The sequence below is a fragment of the Myotis nattereri genome (assembly GCF_964212035.1).
Source record: "Myotis nattereri genome assembly, chromosome: 13".
Lineage (NCBI taxonomy): Eukaryota > Metazoa > Chordata > Mammalia > Chiroptera > Vespertilionidae > Myotis > Myotis nattereri.
The window spans coordinates 36,216,323-36,237,200 of record NC_138088.1 but is presented as its reverse complement, the minus strand read 5'-3'; the positions used below and the strand labels follow the sequence as shown (position 1 = coordinate 36,237,200).

The 20,878-nt window shown below is 42.9% G+C and overlaps 2 protein-coding genes across 2 annotated transcripts in view; one reads left to right on the top strand and one right to left on the bottom strand.

The window, feature by feature from the left end:
- Positions 1-430, bottom strand: part of RPP30 (ribonuclease P/MRP subunit p30) — a 31,745-nt gene extending 31,315 nt beyond the window's left edge. The window contains exon 1 of the mRNA XM_081104311.1: positions 325-430. Within this exon, the coding sequence (XP_080960437.1) occupies positions 325-406 (82 nt within the window). The 5' untranslated portion in view covers positions 407-430. The remainder of the gene's footprint in view (positions 1-324) is intronic.
- An 8,012-nt stretch (positions 431-8,442) lies between these two features.
- The window catches only part of HTR7 (5-hydroxytryptamine receptor 7), a 78,135-nt gene continuing 65,699 nt past the window's right edge, over positions 8,443-20,878 (top strand). The window contains exon 1 of the mRNA XM_081104310.1: positions 8,443-8,999. Coding sequence (XP_080960436.1) covers positions 8,461-8,999 — 539 coding nt within the window. The 5' untranslated portion in view covers positions 8,443-8,460. The remainder of the gene's footprint in view (positions 9,000-20,878) is intronic.

The following is a 20,878-nucleotide window of genomic DNA, read 5'->3' as shown; positions in this document are numbered from 1 at the left end:
GGCAGACAGGGGTGTGACATTAAGAGCACTGGTGTCGATTACATTGGAAGCCCTGGCTTCTACATTCCATCAGCTGTGGGGCCCTCTGCAAATCCTCCACATTCTCATGGCCTCAGTTTCCTCAATTTGCATGAAAGCAGGAGCTAGACTGGGTAACAGCTTCGAATTTCCCGCGTTAGGGATCCAAACAACACTGCAGCTTCCAGGGACATCCCAGAGACCCGGAGGCCCGGCCTTGCCGAGTCCTTCCAGAACGTGGCCCGACAGTCTGGGGGCCGGCGAGGCTGGGCAGGCACTGCGGCCCGCAAAGCTAGGGCGACTCACGGTGAGCGGCGTTTTCCACGAGCCCGCGCAGCGCCTTTAGGTCCGAGCCCGCTCGCAGGTCCAAATCTGCAAACACCGCCATGCTGGAGTCACATGACCGCCCCGCGTGATCTGCGCAGGCGCTGGGCCCGCCCCGAAGCATGCTGGGATTTGTAGTTTACTCAAGCATCTGGCTGGACCCTCCCTTCAGTTGATTGTAAGTGAAGGTTCCCAGGAGTTTGCTTCACTTTCAAGTACCAGCAAAATTAGTGTGTCGATACCAAACACCTCACTTCACTCCTCTGTGTTATTCTGAATAAGAAAGTTTGCTTTCCCCCCAGAGGTGTTCACAACTCCTACCATTCCTCCTATTACATGGTAGAAAGTAATTCTTACGAAATAATTGCGAGCATTTATTGAGCGCCTGCAATAAACCAGAAACTTTTGCTAAGAGCTGGAAATGCTTTTTTTAAAAAAGACGTAAGTAACCCTTTTTTTTTCTACCTGTAAAGTCCATGCTATTGTTTAAAATAGGCTCAACGGGAAGAGGGGGAATCTGACCTGAAAACCTCGAAAAAGATTGCCTGAGAAAAGCAAACGGTCTTTTTTTTTTTTTTTTCAATATCTTTATTGATTTCAGAGAGGAAGGGAGAGGGAAAGAGAGATAGAAACATCAATGATGAGAGAGAATCATTGATTGGCTGCCTCCTGCACACCCCTCGCTGGGGATAAAGCCCGCAACCGAGGCATGTGCCCTTGGCTGAAATCGAACCTGGGACCCTTCAGTCAGCAGGCTGACGCTCTATCCACTGAGCAAAACCAGCTAGGGCGGGGTTTTTTTGTTTTTTGTTTTTTTTTTTGCCCAAACAGAGCTGGCTGTGACATAGCCCAGGGCTTTCTATCACACTTAACATTTCCAACCACAAGATGGCAGGGCTGGGCCTAGGTGAAGAGGAAGAGAAAGAGAAAGGGTGAGAAATTGGAAAACAGTCATTGAGAATTTTACAGAGGGCCAACCAATTTGCTACGTACTTACCTACGTATTTTATTTAATTTTCAAAGCAAGTTGAGCTAAGTACTTTTTTTTTAAATTAAATCTTTATTGTTCAGATTATTACATTTGTTCCTCTTCCCCCCCACCCCCCATAACTCCCCTCCTCCCAGTTCCCGCCCCACCCTCCGCCCTCACTCCCCACCCACTGTCCTCATCCATAGGTGCACGATTGTTGTCCAGTCTCTTCCCGCATCTCCCACACCCCTTTCCCCCCCAAGAATAGTCAGTCCATTCCCTTTCTATGTCCCTGATTCTATTATAATCAACAGTTCATTCTGTACATCAGATTATTTACTCACTTGATTCTTAGATTCACTTGTTGATAGATGCATATTTGTTGTTCATAATTTGTATCTTTACCTTTTTCTTCCTCTTCCTCTTCTTAAAGGATACCTTTCAGCATTTCATATAATCCTGGTTTGGTGGTGATGAACTCCTTTAGCTTTTCCTTATCTGTGAAGCTCTTTATCTGACCTTCAATTCTGAATGATAGCTTTGCTGGATAAAGTAATCTTGGTTGTAGGTTCTTGGTATTCATCACTTTGAATATTTCTTGCCACTCCCTTCTGGCCTGCAAAGTTTCTGTTGAGAAATCAGCTGACAGTCGTATGGGTATTCCCTTGTAGGTAACTGAGTTTCTTTCTCTTGCTGTGTTTAAGATTCTCTCTTTATCTTTTGCTCTTGGCATTTTAATTATGATGTGTCTTGGTGTGGTCCTCTTTGGATTCCTTTTGTTTGGGGTTCTCCGTGCTTCTTGGACCTGTAAGTCCATTTCTTTCACCAGGTGGGGGAAGTTTTCTGTCATTATTTCTTCAAATAGGTTTTCAATATCTTGCTCTCTCTCATCTTCTGGCACCCCTATAATTCTGATGTTGGTACGCTTGAAGCTGTCCCAGAGGCTCCTTACACTATCCTCGCATTTTTGGATTCTTTTTTCATTTTGCTTTTCCGGTTGGGTGTTTTTTGCTTCCTCGCATTTCAAATCATTGACTTGATTCTTGCGCTCCTCTGGTCTGCTGTCGGGAGTCTGTATAATATTCGTTATTTCAGTCCGTGTATGCTTAATTTCTAGGTGGTTCCCCAATATAAGATCGAGGGTCTCGTTAGTTTTCTTGTAGATCTCATTAAGTTTATCGGCGGCTTCTAAACAGTTCTTGAGAGACCTTAAAAGTGTGGTTCTGAACTCTATATCTTCCATTGACAATTTTGTCCTGTTTCTTTGTCTCCGCATTTTGTTATGCTTCCTTGGTGCACCCCCTAGTGGTCTTTGTGCGCAAGTCTTATAGTTAAACCTTGATTGTTGTAGCTAATTTCAGGGAGGGTTTGACCTCCAGGCCAAGTGTGTATGAGAATCAGCTGTGTCAGCAGTGAGAGAACTTCTGTCCTCTAGGGAGGTGCTAATCTAGCCTTTGCCTGAGGCTATCTGGCAAATGCCTGTGTGCAGGGCTTGGGCGGGGCGGGTCGCACAGGATCAACAGGGTCGGCCGGAGAGAGCAGTTATGGCGGCTCTCAGTCCTGTCCCCAGGGGCTCTGCCTCTCTGAGTCCCAGCAATGGCTGCAAACCTCGGAGAGAAAGCTGCACTCGCTCTGACCGAAGCCAGACAGTCCCGCTTCTCCCATTTGAGTCTGGGTCCCTAAAGAGTCGCCCGGATCTGGAGCTCAGAGTCTGCGACTCCCTCCCGATTGAAAACGCCAACCGCGCCCTCGGCCGCCAGCCCGCTCCGCGCACTCTGCACCTCAGAATTTGACTTCAGCACTGCGCCTCCTCTGAGTGTCCGTATGCGTTTCTCTTTCCTCCTAGTTGTAGGACTTCCACTCAGCCAGCGTTCCAGTGGTTCTGGGTGATGTCCCTTCCGTTTTTTGGTTTCACTTTTGAAGTAGTTGTTCAAAGCAGCAAACTCCGGTGTTAACCTATGCCGCCATCTTGGTTCTCTCCCGCTAAGTACTTTTTTTGTGTGTTTTTTTTCTTCTTCAACAAATGCATTTTATATCTGCATATTAAGTAAAAAAAATTGCTCAGGCAACTAAAACTTTTCACTGAAAGAAATTTACAAGGAATACATATTGAAGGCAAGAAAAAGAACAGGTCCTAAACAGAAGCTAGCATTTTCAAACATAATAACTATAAATTTTATTGCTCAGTCAGTACCTTGAGAATATAGCGAAGAACTTGTAGGATAAATTACTATTTAAAATTAGTATATTTAAAAAACTAAATTATCTCTAGAATTTTCTATTGCAGCTGATAAGCAAGTAAATATATAAAAGCTATTTGTATTGTTGAGAATTTTGACTTGACTAAATTTTTTGGAAATGCTGCTTAAAAATGGTGCATCATTAGGAAGTGACTTATTTTTGTGTATGGAGAAGAATTTTGAGAATTTTAAAGTTGATTTATCAGAATTGATAACCATGACTAACACTGACTTCTACTGGGATCAATATTAACTTCAGACTTATACAACATAAACACGATGTGACAAGACTTTAGGCAATTTATTGTACTATTAACTAGAAATGACTTTGAGCTCAAAACCTAAAAACTCCATAAATAATAGCCATGGTAATTAAATATGCTGCACACACAGTTCATATTCCAAGTAGGTGTAGTGGATGCTGAGGGAATTTTGAACTGCGGAGAGATAATCATTTTCTAAGCTTTCCATGGAAGTTCTCTCTGGAAAATTTGTATTGAGGAATAGATTGCCCTCTAGGGGGTGCGCATGTACCACTTATATTCCTTTTCCCATAAACCATTTCCCATAAAATGGGTAGTACAAAGCACTGTTATAAAATAAACACATGTTCTTGGATCTATCTGTTTTCTGTTCATCTTTTTAAAAACATATATTTAAAGATTATATTTATTTTGTAAAGGGAATGAAAATTTTCTAAACGGAAGAAACCAAAGAAAAAAGGTACATTTTTATAGTTAGGGATAATGCAAAGAAAAGCAGCATAGTTAAAAGGCACATGTATCTAAATTAAAATAAAACTCACAGTTCACTTTAAGCTAAGTAATTATTTAAAAAATCATGAATGACTCAGTTATAGGCCATTATTCTACACTACTTCCCTCCTCCCCCCAAAAATGTTAACTAAACACCTAGTATGTGGCAGGAATAAGAAAACATCCTTCCTTTGGGAAGTTTATAGTCTAATAGAGAAGACAGTCATGTAAATGTAAAGCATAATGCAACACTAAGTGCTATAATAAAGATTTGAAAAATATGCTTTAAGAGTCGAGAAACGATTATATTAACTATGGTGAGAGGAATTGTCACAGAGGAGGAGATAATTCCTGTTTGTTGGACTCTTTTATCCAAAGTAGGCCTCCCCAGTATGTCTGTTGACAGATTTCAGTCCTAAGATGTGTGTTCTGTTTCTATGCTACTGCTCTATAGCCCAACTGGCATCCGACTGTGTTCGGATGTTGATACACAATAATCTTAGCACTAGTTTTCCTGGTTTTTTTCTCATCCAATTCTGGGGTCTTTTCTCACTCAGACAATTAGTTTAGTTGAGTGAGGCAATGGGGTGTAAAAAAGTGAGCATCTAAACATTTCGAGAAGTGAAAAATAGTCCTGTAGGAAGTCAGCTACATTGTCATTGGAAATTACTGGAACCCCAGGCAGCATGACATTAGTATGCTTAACTGACTAGTGAGTTATTGATTCCTATGGCACAGAAAGCTTTATTTTACCTGTGTTTTTTAAGTAAATCTAGATTGTCAGAGTATGCTGGTTTATGGGAAAAGAAACTCTCTTATGCTTATGTCCCATAGATGGGAATGTGTGGTTCTCTATAGACATGATTAAGCACATGCATTTGGATGGGCTAGATGAGTACTTGGGAAAAAGAAGAGCTTATAAAAAGCAGTTCTTGTTGTAGAATTTGCTCTTCTGTACGCCCCCAGAGCAGTTTTGCGAGGGGGATTGCCTGTTGGGAGATTACATCACAAAACTGTAATTCTCAGGTGCCCTCATGACAATTTAATGAGAATGTGGTTATAAGCAATGCAAGTCTAGACAAGGTTTGGTACTTTTTAAAGCATCAGCTATTTTTTAAATGAAACAAAAGAGATAAAATCTAAAGACATGGTTTGATTTAGATGCCAATACTTCTCTATCTCCAGTGTAAGTGCCCAAGAGTGGGCATGTGGGTGGGGGATGGTGGTGGTGAAAGAAGCAACACCTTCATGTGGATTTTAAAACACCAGGAAGCCAAGGGCAAAACAAATAACAAATTTAGATGAATGCTTAGGTATTTTATGAGTACTTTTTGTGAAGCTGTATTTTTAGCTTTTTTTTCAGAGAAAATTATGGAAAAGCATACACAAGATTTTAGCATTTTTATGAAGATAGGATTATTTGTTAGTCAAAGTTAGGGGGAAACCGAAAGAATTCCAGATTGTTCTGTCAGGATTTTGGAATAATACAATGATAGATGAAACTTAAACTCAGCACAAGCAAGGTAATGCTGCAGAAGCTGAGATTTTCAATAACTATGTTTATACATTGTGACAGCTTATAAATTAAATCCTAGAACTCTTAGGAAATACACCCAGCCATCACCAGGGATAATATAATAGAGGTGATTGCTCTATAAAAAGGGGAGTTTGAACCTGATGCTATATGGAAATGGAAAAGGAAGTAAATTTGAAAGTAGAATTTTTCTGAATATTTGGTGAGTTTGTATGTCCTGAAATCGGAAAACAAAAGCAAAACAACATCAGAAGTTGCTATGAAATGTAAGTGGGTTGGGTAAATTCTGGTAAGAGTGTAGGTGCAAATTTTATAGAATGTAGAATCAAATAAAAATAAATCTATTGCTTTTCAAGTTCTTTGTATAATTAATTAATGTGGACCATTATTTACTTATTTTTAAAAATATATTTTTATTGATTTCAGAGAGGAAGGGAAAGGGAGAGAGAGAGAGATAGAAACATGAATGATGAGAGAGAATCATTGATTGGCTGCCTCCTGCACGCCCCACACTGGGGATAGAGCCCAAAATTCTAGCATGTGCCTTGACCCAGAATTGAACCATGACCTCCTGGTGCATAGGTCAATGCTCAACCACTGAGCCACGCTGGCCTGGCTAGAATATTATTTAAAAGAGACAAGCTGACCTGATTACTCCAGGGGGAAAAAATGAGAAAAGTCCAAAGTATTTTGTAAAATTTATTACCGTGGGAATTTTAAGAGGCCTTGAGAAAATCCCAAACCTCAAAAATAAAAAAACGAGACATTTCAATGCAGTCATGAACGATCATGGAGAACTCATTAAATTCCTGCTGGTCTCTATCTCCCTCTCTGTATTGAATAGTCAACACATGGTTTCTTAAATGGCTTTTGACTACAGACTAGTTTTCTTTTGTCTGAAATTATGCTTAATATGAACATAACTAAGGTTGAAGAAATTTCCTCATCCATTTTCTTAAGTATTCAATAGCATTGCTTTGTGGCTTACATATTATCTTCTACTCTTCCTCTGACTCAATGTATTGATCTCCTTATCCCAGGCAGAGGAGAGCCCCTGCCATTTTCATAATATTGAGAGAGCTGTGAACATTGGTTCACCTTTTAAGGATTTTTCCTACTTAAATTTTTTTAAAAAATGTATTGCCATTTGATGGCAATAGCAAATGTGTTTCCCTCTCTGGATGAATAGGGCTAATACCTGCCTTGAAGAATGAGAGTATTATTCAGCATTCAGATCAATACATTTGTTCTTTTTTTTCTTTTCATTTATAATCTGCTAGGGCCTAACTAGAAAAGAAAGATTTAATTATTTTTAGAGTCTTAAACTAAAGAAATCACTGCTGGCTTCCAATACAACCTTTAAACAAAATGAAGTGAGTCTCAGAAATAATAAAAATCAGCCACTCTGACAGGGTTTGACTACCAAGGGGATTTTCGGCAGTAGGCATTAGATCAGCATACACCTCCAGGATTCTTCAGCAGAACATTGTAACAGGTCATTTCTTCCTTTATTTCCAGGATGCCCTGGGAAAATTAACCCTCCTTTCAACCAATTAGGCTTTGAAGTCTGAAACTGAAAGCAGCAGGGTCTATTTTCACGACTAAAAAGTCTATTTCTAGACACCCAGAGGGGTAGTCAGAAAGGATTTAAGGCCCTCCCCCCGACCCCCCACCTCCTTGGTGCTAGGACCTGAAGGCATCTTTCCCTCGCCCCTTTTCTTCTTTTTCTGAGGTTCCACCACTACCCCATTCGGGTCTCTCTCCTTTCCCATCATTGCTTTCTCCCATAAGTCGTCAAAATAGGAAAAGGAAGCATCTATTTGTTGCTTGGTGTAGTGCTTGAAAATGCTTTTTTAATTAAGGGGGGGAGGTGGGGGAATTCCTCTCCAGGTTCTTAATTTTGCAGCGAGTCCGAGCGCCCGCAGGCTCCCTAGACCTCCCCCGCCGGCGGGCCGTTTCCTGCTGAGAGCAGGTGCAGGTGTGTCGGAGGGGGTCTGCGCCTCCCACGGCCAAGATCCGCCGGCCAGCCCGCTAGGGATCCCGGGAGGCGCGGGAAGCGCCACCCCCGCCCGGTGCGGCGGCGCGGCGGCGGCGGCGGCCCCTGCCCAGTGGGGGAAGCCCGATCCGGGGGCCCGAGGGGCGAGGGCAGCGGCGAGCCGGCGGTGGCGGTGGCGGTGGCGGTGGGGACGCGGCGCGGCTGCCGCAGGGGAGCGGCGGTGGCGGGCGCGAGGGGCGGGGCGCACTCCGCAACTTCTGCCGCTGCCTCCCCGGCGCTCTCCGCCGAGCCGCGCGGCGGCTGCGGGCTGCGGGCTGCGGGCTGCGGTACGGCCAGCCGATCCCGGTCAGCCCGCACGAGAACCCGCGCGTCCCGGGCGTCCGTCGGGTGTCCGAGGCGCCTCCCGCAGGGAGTCCCCGCGCGACCGCGCTCCCGCGTTGTCCGCAGCGGCTGGGGCCCGGGACGTGCGGGGCCGCGAGGCCGAACCGGGCGCCCCCCAGCGGCCGGCGCGGGCCCCATGGCTGGGCCGGGCGGAGCGGAACCGGTGAGGTGAAGCCCCTAAACCCGGAGCCGGAGCGCGTGGCGGGGCGCCGGCTCCATGGGCAGCAGCGCACAGCGGCACGATGATGGACGTTAACAGCAGCGGCCGCCCGGACCTCTACGGGCACCTCCGCTCAGTCCTCCTGCCAGAGGTAGGGCTGCCGGACCTGAGCCCCGACGGCGCCGGCCCGGTGGCGAGCTCTTGGGCGCCGCACCTGCTGCGCGGGGTCCCCGAGGTGACCGCCAGCCCGGTGCCCACCTGGGACGGCCCCCCGGACAATGCCTCCGGCTGCGGGGAGCAGATCAACTACGGCAGAGTCGAGAAAGTTGTGATCGGCTCCATCCTGACGCTCATCACGCTGCTGACGATCGCCGGCAACTGCCTGGTGGTGATTTCGGTGTGCTTCGTCAAGAAGCTCCGCCAGCCCTCCAACTACCTGATCGTGTCCCTGGCGCTGGCCGACCTCTCGGTGGCCGTGGCGGTCATGCCCTTTGTCAGCGTCACTGACCTTATCGGGGGCAAGTGGATCTTCGGCCACTTCTTCTGCAACGTCTTCATCGCCATGGACGTCATGTGCTGCACGGCCTCAATCATGACCCTGTGCGTGATCAGCATCGACAGGTAAGGGTCGGACCGCCCCGTCCCGGGCACCGGCTGGGGGGATGTGCTTGCAGGTAGCTCAGCCCGGCGCGCTCGCCTCTTTCCTGGGAGGGAAAGCCAGATTGCACCGCGGGGTGAAGGGCTGCGCTTAAAACAGCAACCCCACACATCAACCCTACCCCAGCCAAATTCAGTTAGAGCACAGCCTATATTCACCTTTTATAGAAAGAGCTGGGAATGTATTGATTTACTCGAGTGAAGATCTTAAGACCAAAGTTAAGAGTATTTCAAGCATTAGCAGTTCCACCAGGGGGTCCCTTGTCTTCGTTTTCAGAAGGAATGTGGTCCTTTCTGAGCTTGACAAACCCTTGCTGTGAGCCCTAAAGAGTCAATTCTTACTTTAAGAAATCAGTGGGAGAAGTCACCTTGCTTCCCTGAGGGTAGGAGCTACTCCCCAGGCCAATGAAAAGATCTCGGATGGTCCCAGAACTGGGGGTCTACACCTCAACGTTGCACCCCCTATGATTGCTGATTCTGAATATGACTCTTTTGGAAGTCTGCTTTTAGTGTTTGGCAACGCTGTTTGCATCTTATAGGCTTACTGACTGGAGCCTTACTCCCTGTCTGAGTGGTTGGTTCTAGCCTTTTCATCATACCCCCCGGGAATCTTCTTTTGAGAACTACCCCACCCGAGGAGTAATTGAAACATAGGCTGACCCTCTGTCAGGGGTACTGGGGGAAAAATTCTTGCCTTGGGTATCAGATTGGACAACGAGATCCCCAGGATTTCTTCAGACTCTAGGATCACAGGATTCTGCAATGGAGCTAGTCTTTTGGCCCTAGAAATATTGTGCAATTGACAACTTGAAGTATGGTCCCAATACTTTTTGGCCAGAGAACAACTCTTTGCTTCTCTTGAAATGGAAATATTAAACCTTAACATTCATACTCAGAATTCTGCTGGTATTTTAAAACCAGCACAGGACCTTCTGTTGTGTTTAATGATACAGAGAAACGGTTGCTTATTTTCTTTGGGGACCTACAGAACCTTTAAATATGTAGACCTTTTGGCGTAGGAGAAATAATTGATGCCGCCACACTTAAAATGACAGTACCTCAAAGGATGGTCTAGCAGATTTTTCCTCCTTTTCCTCCCTGCAAACACTGCTATTTGTGTTTTGTTGGTATTTAACATGTTCTGCTATTTTACTGCTTGGCCAGGGTTTATAATAACTTAATAAAGAGAATGATTGGAAAGGGGTTGTTTTCAAGGAAAAAAACGTACAATGTAGCTGCATTTAGTTAAACAGCTAGATTATTTTTTTTAATGTATCTTGCCATTTTATATATTATGTTAGGAGCTTCTGACAGCAAATCATTATTTTTGGTAGTAGACGATGAAATGCATATAAGAGAATATTAGCTCCAAACTTGACAGCTGAAGTTCTGAATGATTGTAGTTCAGCATGTAAAAAACATATGCATTTATAGTCTGGTTGTGGCAACAGGAACTAGGAAAGCGCACTCAGCATATATAGTAAGTATAAACATGAATTATATGCGCAAAAATCTGACTGCTCGGCCAACCAAAGCTGTGCTTCTTGCATGAATGGAATCCTTTTAAAAGGAACTTAGTGTAGTAAAACAGATAATTTATATTGCAAGTAATGCATTTTTAATCTCTTTTCATTTCATAATTGATAAATGATAACACAGTGTGCTAACTCATCTCCTAAGACATCCGGTGCTTCTGTTCGGGGCACATTTAGGTTTGACTGGGACCACCCTGAGTTTCTGTACCATGAGCTAAGGTTTTCTTCACTCAGTGTGCTGTGTGACTTACCAGCAACAGGAACATCTTGAATACAGAGAAGAGGTTAATCCTTGTCAGGAGATTCGAATCCGTTCATCAGCTATGTCCTTATGATGTCACAAATTGTGGTAATAAAGGGATATAGATTCTGTCTCTTCATTTCCCAGAAGAATTGGGCCATTGATGGTTTTTACTATTTTAGAAAATGAACATGTCATTTCTTTATATAATATGGAGAATTGATTACATGGGAGACACAGATTGCTTTTCTTCTAAGAACACACAGAACTAAAAATGAGAAAAAGGGAAAATGCATTTGCATCTAAGGTGCATTATTTTGGAAAATACTGGTTGGGTGTTTTTTTTCCAGTTCCATTGTAGAATTTGACTGATATATTAAAATATGCTAAGAAAATATGAAAAAAATTTAATCTTCGTTCATGTATTTATTTCCTTTTGAGTATCTAACATAGGGTGTGCTGTGTTTTGTGCAGCATAATCAGAGATGAATAATACCATTTCTGCTTTTGAGCTCATGTTATTATCAGAGAAATTGGGGTGTCTTCTTCCCCATTGGGTGCTGGGGGTGGGGGTCCTTATAATATCTTGAGGAAAAGAATTTTCTGAGACTCACGTGGGAGGATGGGGGATTTTTCTTTGTGTGGAATTGCTTCTCTGTTTCTCAAGTCCCATTTCCCTTAGTCCAATCATAGAAGAAGTGTAGCTGGGGTTTCAGCAGAGATAGAAGCAGAGCCAGTGTCCAGAGTTTTCTTTCCATGTTGGAACCGGGTCCAGTTCAGCATCAGGCTAGCAGCAGTCTATTAGTCCATTGTGTGTGGGGTCCACCTGGCGGTGGGCCATATGGCCAAGTACAGGAGAGCGCCCTGAGCAATCAGAGTGCCAGGAGCATAAGAGGAATCAAGAGCATAAGAGCACAGAGAGTGAGTTCCTTTGTGCAAGGGATTAAATATCCCAAATTCCACACCCTTGCAGTGGCCATGTCCATTTTGGCCAATGACCTGTTCTCAGATGTGACTGACAGACAAGTATCTTTCCGAGGTCACCCCGACTTATTGCACATGCACCCATCTTCTCCCTGTCCAGTCACTTCCCCCAGGGACCTGCAGGGAGTGGACTGACCGGTGGCTCCCTGGGGAGTTAAAGCTTTAGCTTCTTGGTGAAGCTGCTCAAATAACATGCCTATAGTATTTGGCCTTCCCATTGCTCCTTTCCTGTTATTAATAACTGGGTTAATTACAATGGTATCAATACTATATTGTGAGAGTTTGGATTTCTGTTGGGCATTTAACCTTTGTTACTGGAACCTTTGATTTTTCTTAACCACTCCCTACCATACCGGGATGCTATTCCAGCCTTTTCCAATGCAATTTCATGCCATTTTTCTCCACAGGTTTTAACACTTCCCATATCCACCCTTTTCAGATAGTGAGTCATGATCATTGAAAAAGTAGCAGCCATTGGATGGGGGAACTCCCTTATCTTTCCACCACCAAACAAACAACGTGTGCCCTTTTATTTCGTTCTAGTTAAAAAGCAAGAAGACATTATGTCCTTAGCAAAGAACAAACCACCAGCACTTCACGTCCCATCCCCTCTTCCCTTCTCAAGGACTTTGTTCCTTCCTTGATTCCTCATCTCTTCTTGTCTTCATTGTTTCCACTCAACTAGACCAAGCGTGATCTACTATTTTTAAGAACTCTTTCTTTGGCCTCACTTGTCACAACTCTTCCTTTGGTCCACTTCACAGTTAAACTGTGCCCACAACCTCTCTTTATTTCCTTACCCCTCAGATTGATGAGTTTAACACTCAACAGTTCTACAGTTCAACAGTTCCCTTTTTAGGATGCTTTTAGAAATAAAAATCAAATTACCTTTTATGTACAGTTTAAAAACATGCAAAAACAGTTCTATATATTGTTTAGGTGAGCTTATATAAGAGTGAAAGTACAAAATGGTGCAAAGGAATGGTGAACACCAAGTTCGTGCGAGTGGTTTATCACTGGTGGAGTGGGTGGAGGTGCAGTTAAGGAGTAGCACACATATCAACTATATTGGTAATGTTTTGTTGGTTTATACAGTTTTGTTATTCTTTGTATAACTGTCTGTATGTTTGAAATATATTTTTATACTTAAAAAAAATACATTCATGTAATCTGCAACTAGATTAAGAAATTGAGAGAGAAACCAAGATGGCGACATAGGTAAACACCGGAAATTGCTGCCTCCCACAAGAACTTCAAAAATACAGCGAAAAGACAAAACGGACATCATCCAGAACTACAGGAAGGCTGGCTGAGTGGAAATTCTACAACTAAAGGAAAGAGAAAAGCACACTGAGACTCAGAGGAGATGCGGAAGTAAAGGGCAGAGGTACGGAGGCTCGAGCATGCAGAAGGGGGCTGGCACCTGAGGATGTGGCTGTCTTTTTTAATCGGGAGGGAGTCACAAGCTCCCGACTGCTCTGAACTCCAGTTCCGGGGAGTCTCTGGGGACCCAGGACTCATACAGGGAGAAACTGGACTGTCTGGCAGAGGGCAGAACTCGGAACTTGAGGGCGGCTTTCTCTCAGAGGTGCTTGCAGCGATTACCAGGACATTGAGACACGGGGCCCCTTAGGGCAGGGCTGAGGATCAGCCATAGCTGCTTGCTCCACCCTGTTGATTACTTGAGACCCCCACCCCACCCAGGCTGGGGCAGAGGCTTTTGCATATGAATACCCTGGCCCTTTGCAATCTGAAAATTACCTAAGAAACTGCAGCTGGGCCAGACAGACCCAGAACTTCCAAGAGAAGGCCCAAGGCCCCACAGCAGCTTGCATTGCTTCACAGCTGGGCTTCATTTGGGCACCTCCAAACCCCAAACAAGGAAGGGGAATCTGCAGATCTCTTCGTAGCTCCTGCAGGGTAGCCTCAGGCAGAGGCTAAATTAGCACCTCCTTAGATCCAAGAGCCAGTGTACCTAATGGTCAGAGTGGGACCATCCAGATTACAACTCCTCAGATCCATAAGGGACACACTCAGGGGGCAGACTCAGTGAGCACCAAAGCCCCACTGAAGCAAGTCTTGCCTCAGAAGGTGTCTTCAGCACAGAAGTTCTCCCACTGCAGACACAGCTGATTCTCACAGCCAATTGGCCTGGAAGTCAATTCCTCCCAGTGATAACTACAACAATAAAGGCTTAACTACAACAAGACTACAATAAGACTGTGCACAAAGCCCACAAAGGGATGCACCAAGAGTGTCCACCTCAGGTAATTGGGGAGGCTGAGCCACTGGGCCCTATAGGACACCTAGCACACAAAACCACGCCACCAACACAGGGAAGCATAAAAAATGCGGAGACAAAGAAACAGGTCACAAATGACAGAAATGGAGAAAAGCAAACAACTGGATATAGAGTTCAAAACCACGGTTATAAGGTTTTTCAAGAATTTTCTGGAAACTGCCAATAAATTTAGTGAGACCCTGGAGGATATGAAAAAAGACCAACTGGAAATTAAGCATACACTGACTGAAATAAAGAATAATATATAGAGATCTAACAGCAGACTAGAGGATCGCAAGAATCAAGTCAAAGATTTGAAATACAAAGAAACAAAAAAGACCCAACCAGAAAAGCAAAATGAAAAAATCCAAAAATATGAAGATAATGTAAGGAGCCTCTGGGACAACTTCAAGCACACCAACACCCGAATTATAGGGGTGCCAGAAGAAGAGAGAGAGCAAGATATTGAAAACCTGTTTGAAGAAATAATGGCAGAAAACTTCCTCTACTGGTGAAAGAAATAGACTTACAAGTCCAGGAAGCACAGAAAACCCCAAACAAGAGGAATCCAAAGAGGACCACACCAAGACACATCATAATTAAAATGCTAAGAGCAAAAGACAAAGAGAGAATCTTAAAAGCAGCAAGAGAAAAAAAGTCAAGTTACCTACAAGGGAATACCCATACGACTGTCAGCTGATTTCTCAACAGAAACTATGCAGGCCAGAAGGGAGTGGCAAGAAATATTCAAAGTGATGAATAGCAAGAACCTACAACCAAGATTACTTTATCCAGCAAAGCTATCATTCATAATTGAAGGTCAGATAAAGAGCTTCACAGATAAGAAAAAGCTAAAGGAGTTCATCACCACCAAACCAGCATTATATGAAATGCTGAAAGGTATTCTTTAAGACGAGGAAGAAGAAAAAGGTAAAGATAAAAATTATGAACAGCAAATACATATCTATCAACAAGTGAATCTAAAAATCAAATGAATCAAAAATCTGATGAACAGAGTAAACTGGTGAATATAATAGAACCAGGGGCATTGAAAGGGAGTGGACTGACAATTCTTGGGGGGAAAGAGGTGTGGGGGTGCAGGAAGAGACTGGAAAAAAATCGTACACCTATGGATGAGGACAGTGGGAGGGGTAAGGGCAGAAGGTGGGGTGGGAACTGGGTGGAGGAGAGCTATGGGGGGGAAAAAGAGGAACAACTGTAATAATCTGAACAATAAAGATTTAATTTAAAAAAAAAAGAAATTGAGCATTATTAACCTCCCAGAAGTCTCCTCCTTCCCCTTCCCAGTTTCTAATACTCCCAAAGATAATCATTGTCCTGAGTTTTAGAATCATAAATTAGTTCTGCTTGGTCAGAATCTTATGTAAATGGAATAGCATTATTATATACTCATAAATCTGGTTTCTTTTGCTCAATAAAATGCCTGTGTGATTCATTCATAGTTTTACCTGGTCAATATTGTTTTCATGGTTTTTGTTTTCTTTTTTTTGTTTGTTTTTGCTGAGTAGTATTCCATTTAATTTGTTTGTCAGTTCACCTATAAATGGACATTTGAATTGTTTCCAGTTTTGGGATATTACTAATAGTGATTCTATAAACATTTATTTGTGGACAAGTAATTTTGTGGACATGTTTTCATTTTGGGGGGATAAATATAACACTGGGTAATAAGGTAGTTTATTGAATTTTAATTCTGTTTATCACACCATTTGTATTATCCTTGTCATGAATTTTAACCTACATATTTTAAAAACCTATTAGGTGTTATTTAAACAATCAGTATTTATTTTTATTTACCCACATTTTTCCATTGCTCTTTATGTTTTCCTATATTACCATGCTTTTATCTGGGATTATTTTCTTCTGCCCAATGAGACTTTCATTAGCATTTTTAAAAAGTGAGTGCTGGTGACAAATCTCAATTTTTACTTATCTGACAATGTCTTATTTTTACCATTATTTTTGAATTATGCTTTTTCAGCACTTTAAAATATTGTTCTGCCGAAACCGGTTGGGCTCAGTGGACAGAGCGTTGGCCTGTGGACTGAAAGGTCCCAGGTTCGATTCCGGTCAAGGGCATGTACCTGGGTTGCGGGCATATCCCCAGTAGGAGATGTGCAGGAGGCAGCTGATCGATGTTTCTCTCTCATCGATGTTTCTAACTCTCTATCTCTCTCCCTTCCTCTCTGTAAAAAATCAATAAAATATATTAAAAAAAAACCCCAACAAAATAAAACACATTGTTCCACTGTCTTTAAGCTTCCATCATTTCTGTTGAAAAGTCAGCCATTAACCAACATTGTTATTACTCCTTTGAAGAGAATGTGTCTTTTTTCCTCTGGCTGCTTTTAGGATTTTCTCTTTATCTTTAGTTTTTATAAGTTTTTCTGTGATATTTCTAGGTCTATCATTATTGATGGTTTGTTGTTGTTGTTTTGCTGCCAGTTCTGCAGGGATTCTTAGTAATTTTTGTATTTGTGTATTGATATCTCTAATGACTTGCTGTTATCTCTTTAAATACTTTTACTGTGTCATTCATTCTTCTTCTATCCTCAAATTTACAAAATGTAAACCTTTTTATTTGATTGCACATCTCTTCTACTCTTGTATTTATTTTCCATTTAGCATTTTTTCTGGGCTTCAATTGTTTTAATTTTTATTTTTTAATAAATCTTTATTGTTCAGATTATTATAGTTGTTCCTCTTTTCCCCCTCATACCTCCCTCCACCCGATTCCCACCCCACCTCTTGTCTTCCCCTCCCCACTGTCCTCGTCCATAGGTGTACGATTTTTTTTTAAACATTTATATATATATATATATATATATATATATATATATATATATATATATATTTTTTTTATTTTATTGATTTTTTACAGAGAGGAAGGGAGAGAGATAGAGAGTTAGAAACATCGATGAGAGAGAAACATCGATCAGCTGCCTCCTGCACATCCCCCACTGGGGAAGTGCCTGCAACCCAGGTACATGCCCTTGACCGGAATCGAACCTGGGACCTTTCAGTCCGCAGGCCGACGCTCTATCCGCTGAGCCAAACCGGCTTTGGCAGGTGTACGATTTTTGTCCAATCTCTTCCCCCACCCCCCACACCACTTTCCCCCTGAGAATTGTCAGTCCACTCCCTTTCTATGCCCCTGATTCTATTCTATTCACCAGTTTATTTTGTTTGTCAGATTTTTTATTCGCTTGATTTTTAGATTCACTTGTTGATAGATATGTATTTGTTGTCACTTTGTTGTTCATAATTTTTATCTTTACCTTTTTCTTCTTGTTCCTCGTCTTAAAGAATACCCTTCAGCATTTCATATAATACTGGTTTAGCGGTGATGAACTCCTTTAGCTTTTTCTTATCTGTGAAGCTCTTTATCTGACCTTCAATTCCAAATGATAGCTTTGCTGGGTAGAGTAATCTTGGGTGTATTCATCACTTTGAATATTTCTTGCCACTCCCTTCTGACCTGCATAGTTTCTGTTGAGAAATCAGCTGACAGTCGTATGGGTACTCCCTTGTAGGTAACTAACTGTTTTTCTCTTGCTGCTTTTAATATTCTCTCTTTATCTTTGGCCCTTGGCATTTTAATTATGATGTGTCTTGGTGTGGTCCTCTTTGGATTCCTCTTGTTTGGGGTTCTCTGTGCTTCCTGGACTTGTAAGTCTATTTCTTTCACCAGGTAGGGGAAGTTTTCTGTTATTATTTCTTCAAATAGGTTTTCAATATCTTGCTCTCTCTCTTATTCTGGCACCGCTATAATTTGGATGTTGATATGCTTGAAGTTGTCCCAGAGGCTCCTTGCACTGTCTTCATTTTTGTATTCTATTTTCCTTTTGCTTTTCTGGTTGGGTCTTTTTTGCTTCTTTGTATTTCAAATCTTTGACTTGATTCTTGGGATCCTCTAGTCTGCTGTTGGATCTCTGTATATTATTCTTTATTTCAGTCAGTGTATGCTTAATTTCTAATTGGTCCTTTTTCATATCCTTGAGGGTCTCACTATATTTCTCAGAGGTTTCTAGAAGATTCTTGAGTAACCTCATAACCGTGGTTTTGAACTCTATATTCAGTCATTTGCTTTCCTCCATTTCTTTCATTTGTGACCTGTTTCTTTGTCTCCACATTTTGGCTGCTTCCCTGTGATGGTAGAGTGGTTTTGTGTGCTAGGTGTCCTATAGGGCCCAGTGGCTCAGCCTCCCCAATTACCTGAGGTGGACACTCTTGGTGCACCCCTTTGTGGGTTGTGTGCACAGTTTTGTTGCAGTTAAGCCTTGATTGCTGTTGGTATCACTGATACGAATTGACTTCCAGGTCAATTGGCTGTGAAGACCAGTTGTGTCTACAATGGGAGAACTTCTGTGCTAGAGACACCCTTATGGGGCAGGACTTGCTTCAGTGGGGCTTTGGCGCTCACTGAGTCTGCTCCCTGAGTGTGTCTCTTATGGATGTGAAGAGTTGTAATCTGGATGGTCTCACTCTGACCATTGGGTAGACTGGCTCTTGGATCTCCAAGGAGGTGCAAAGTCACCCATTGCCTGAGGCCACCTAGTAGGAGCTACAGAGAGATCTGCAGATTCCTCCTCTTTGTTTGGAGTTTGGAGGTGCCCAGATGAGGTGCAGCTGGCAGGCTGCTGATGAGCCTTAGGCCTTATTTTGGAAGCTCTGGGTTTCTCTGACCCAGCTGCAGTTTGACAGGTTTTTAGGCTGAGAAAGGCCAGGACATTAGTATGCAAAAGCCTCATCACACAGCTTGGGTGGGTTTGTAAATTGGGTGGCACGTGGTCTCAGGGAGTCACTGGGCGGTGCAAACAGCAATGGTTGCCATGGGCCCTCCCCCATAGGTCCCTGGGTCTGTATGTCCCTTGCCTTGTGCAGGAACAATGAACGCTGCAAGCACCTCTGTGAGAAAGCCGCCCTCACATTCTGGCCCGATGCCAGACAGTCCAGTTTCTCTCTGTATGAGTCTGGGTCCCCAAATTCTCACCTGGAACTGGAGTTCAGAGCAATTGGGAGTTTATATCTCCCTCCCAATTGAAAAAGACAACAGCGTACCCAGCTGCCAGCCCCTTTCACACACACCTCCGTACCTCCACACTTTCATGCTTCTGCACCTCCTGCCGGACTCAATGCACTTTTCTCTTTCCTTCTAGTTGTAGAATTTCCACTCAGCCAGCCTTCCTGTGGTTCTGGATGATATTAGTTTTGTCTTTTAGTTGTAATTCTAATGTGGTTGTGTGAGGCAGCAAGTTCAGGTGTTTACCTATGCTGCCATCTTGGTTCTGGGCTTCAATTTTTTAAAAAATATATATTTTATTGATTTTTTTCAGAGAGGAAGGCAAAGGGATAGAGAGTTAGAAACATCAATGAGAGAGAAACATCAATTGGCTGCCTCCTGCACACCCCCTACTGGGGATGTGCCCGCAACTAAGGTACATGCCCTTGACCGGAATCGAACCTGGGACCCTTCAGTCTACAGGCTGATGCTCTATCCACTGAGCCGAACCAGTGAGGGCTGGGTTTCAATTTAAAAAATTTTTGACCTGCCTTCCAATTTATTATCGCTTCTGCTATATTGAATATGTTTTTCAGTCTTATCTATTGAGTTCTTAATTTCACAGGCCTAGAAATTTCATTTGTCCTTTTTTTTTGCATTTGATCCTATTTATTGATTCTAATTCTTTGATGAAATTCTTTGCCTTTTTATATAATTTCTCCAACCATTTACCATATTTTTGGGTATATAATCATAGTTAAACTCTTTTTCTACTAACTCCAATATCTGAATCACGTGTGGTTTCTTTGTGTGTGATTTTTTTTTTTTTCCTCCTTGGGGTTTTGGGACTGTGTCTTGGCATATCTAGTAAATTTTTGTTATATATTCAACATTTTGTATGAAAAATTGTAGTTGTTGTAGATAATGTTATTTTCCTCCAGAGAAAATAGCTGCTAGGCAGGCATATTGGGGGACTGATTATTGTAATCCAATTAGAAACTGAGCTGACTACTATGTTTTAGTTTTGATAAAGCTCTGTCTGTCACCAGCTGATACCTCTTTCTAGGGTATAGCCTTCTTGGGATTTTAGCTAAGAGCATGGGGTTCTATTTTTTTTTTTTAAAAAAATCCTCACCCAAGGATATTTGTTACATTGATTTTTAGAGAGAATGGAAGGGAGTGAGAGAGACAGAAAGAAACACTGATATGAGAGAGACACATCAATTGGTTACCTCCTGCCTGCCCTCGACCAGGGCTGGGAGCCTGCAACCGAGGTACATGCTCTTGACCAGAATCAAACCTCAGGTTGATGCTCTATCCACTTAGTCAAACCATCTAGGGCAGCATGGGTGTTCTTGATAACTTCTCCCCCTGGTTAGTTCAGAACCCTAATTTTTCTCTCCTCAGCACTCCCACTAAAGCTTTTTGAGAGCTTTTTCTTGGTGTCTTTGCCTCCTGCCCTGTACAGCTCCAGAATTCAGCAGATGTGTTTAAGGGACTACCAGCCAAGTGTTGTGCTTAGTTTTCTGCTTCTTACTGGGATTTTGGCCACTTAGGTCTACAATTTTTGTCTTTCTGGCTGCAAGAGACTACTAGAATTTCTTTTGGTGTTTTTGCCTCTTAATAGCAACTCTGTTGAGGCTCTTTCCCTGGATCTTCAGCCCTTTAACTCCTCACCTAGTTTTGGAACGTGTCCCGTGGGAAAGCGTGACTGCAGAATTTTGGCTTGCCTCTCTGTGGTTCTCTCTTTTCCAGGATTTTGTCCTCTCATCTCCTGGT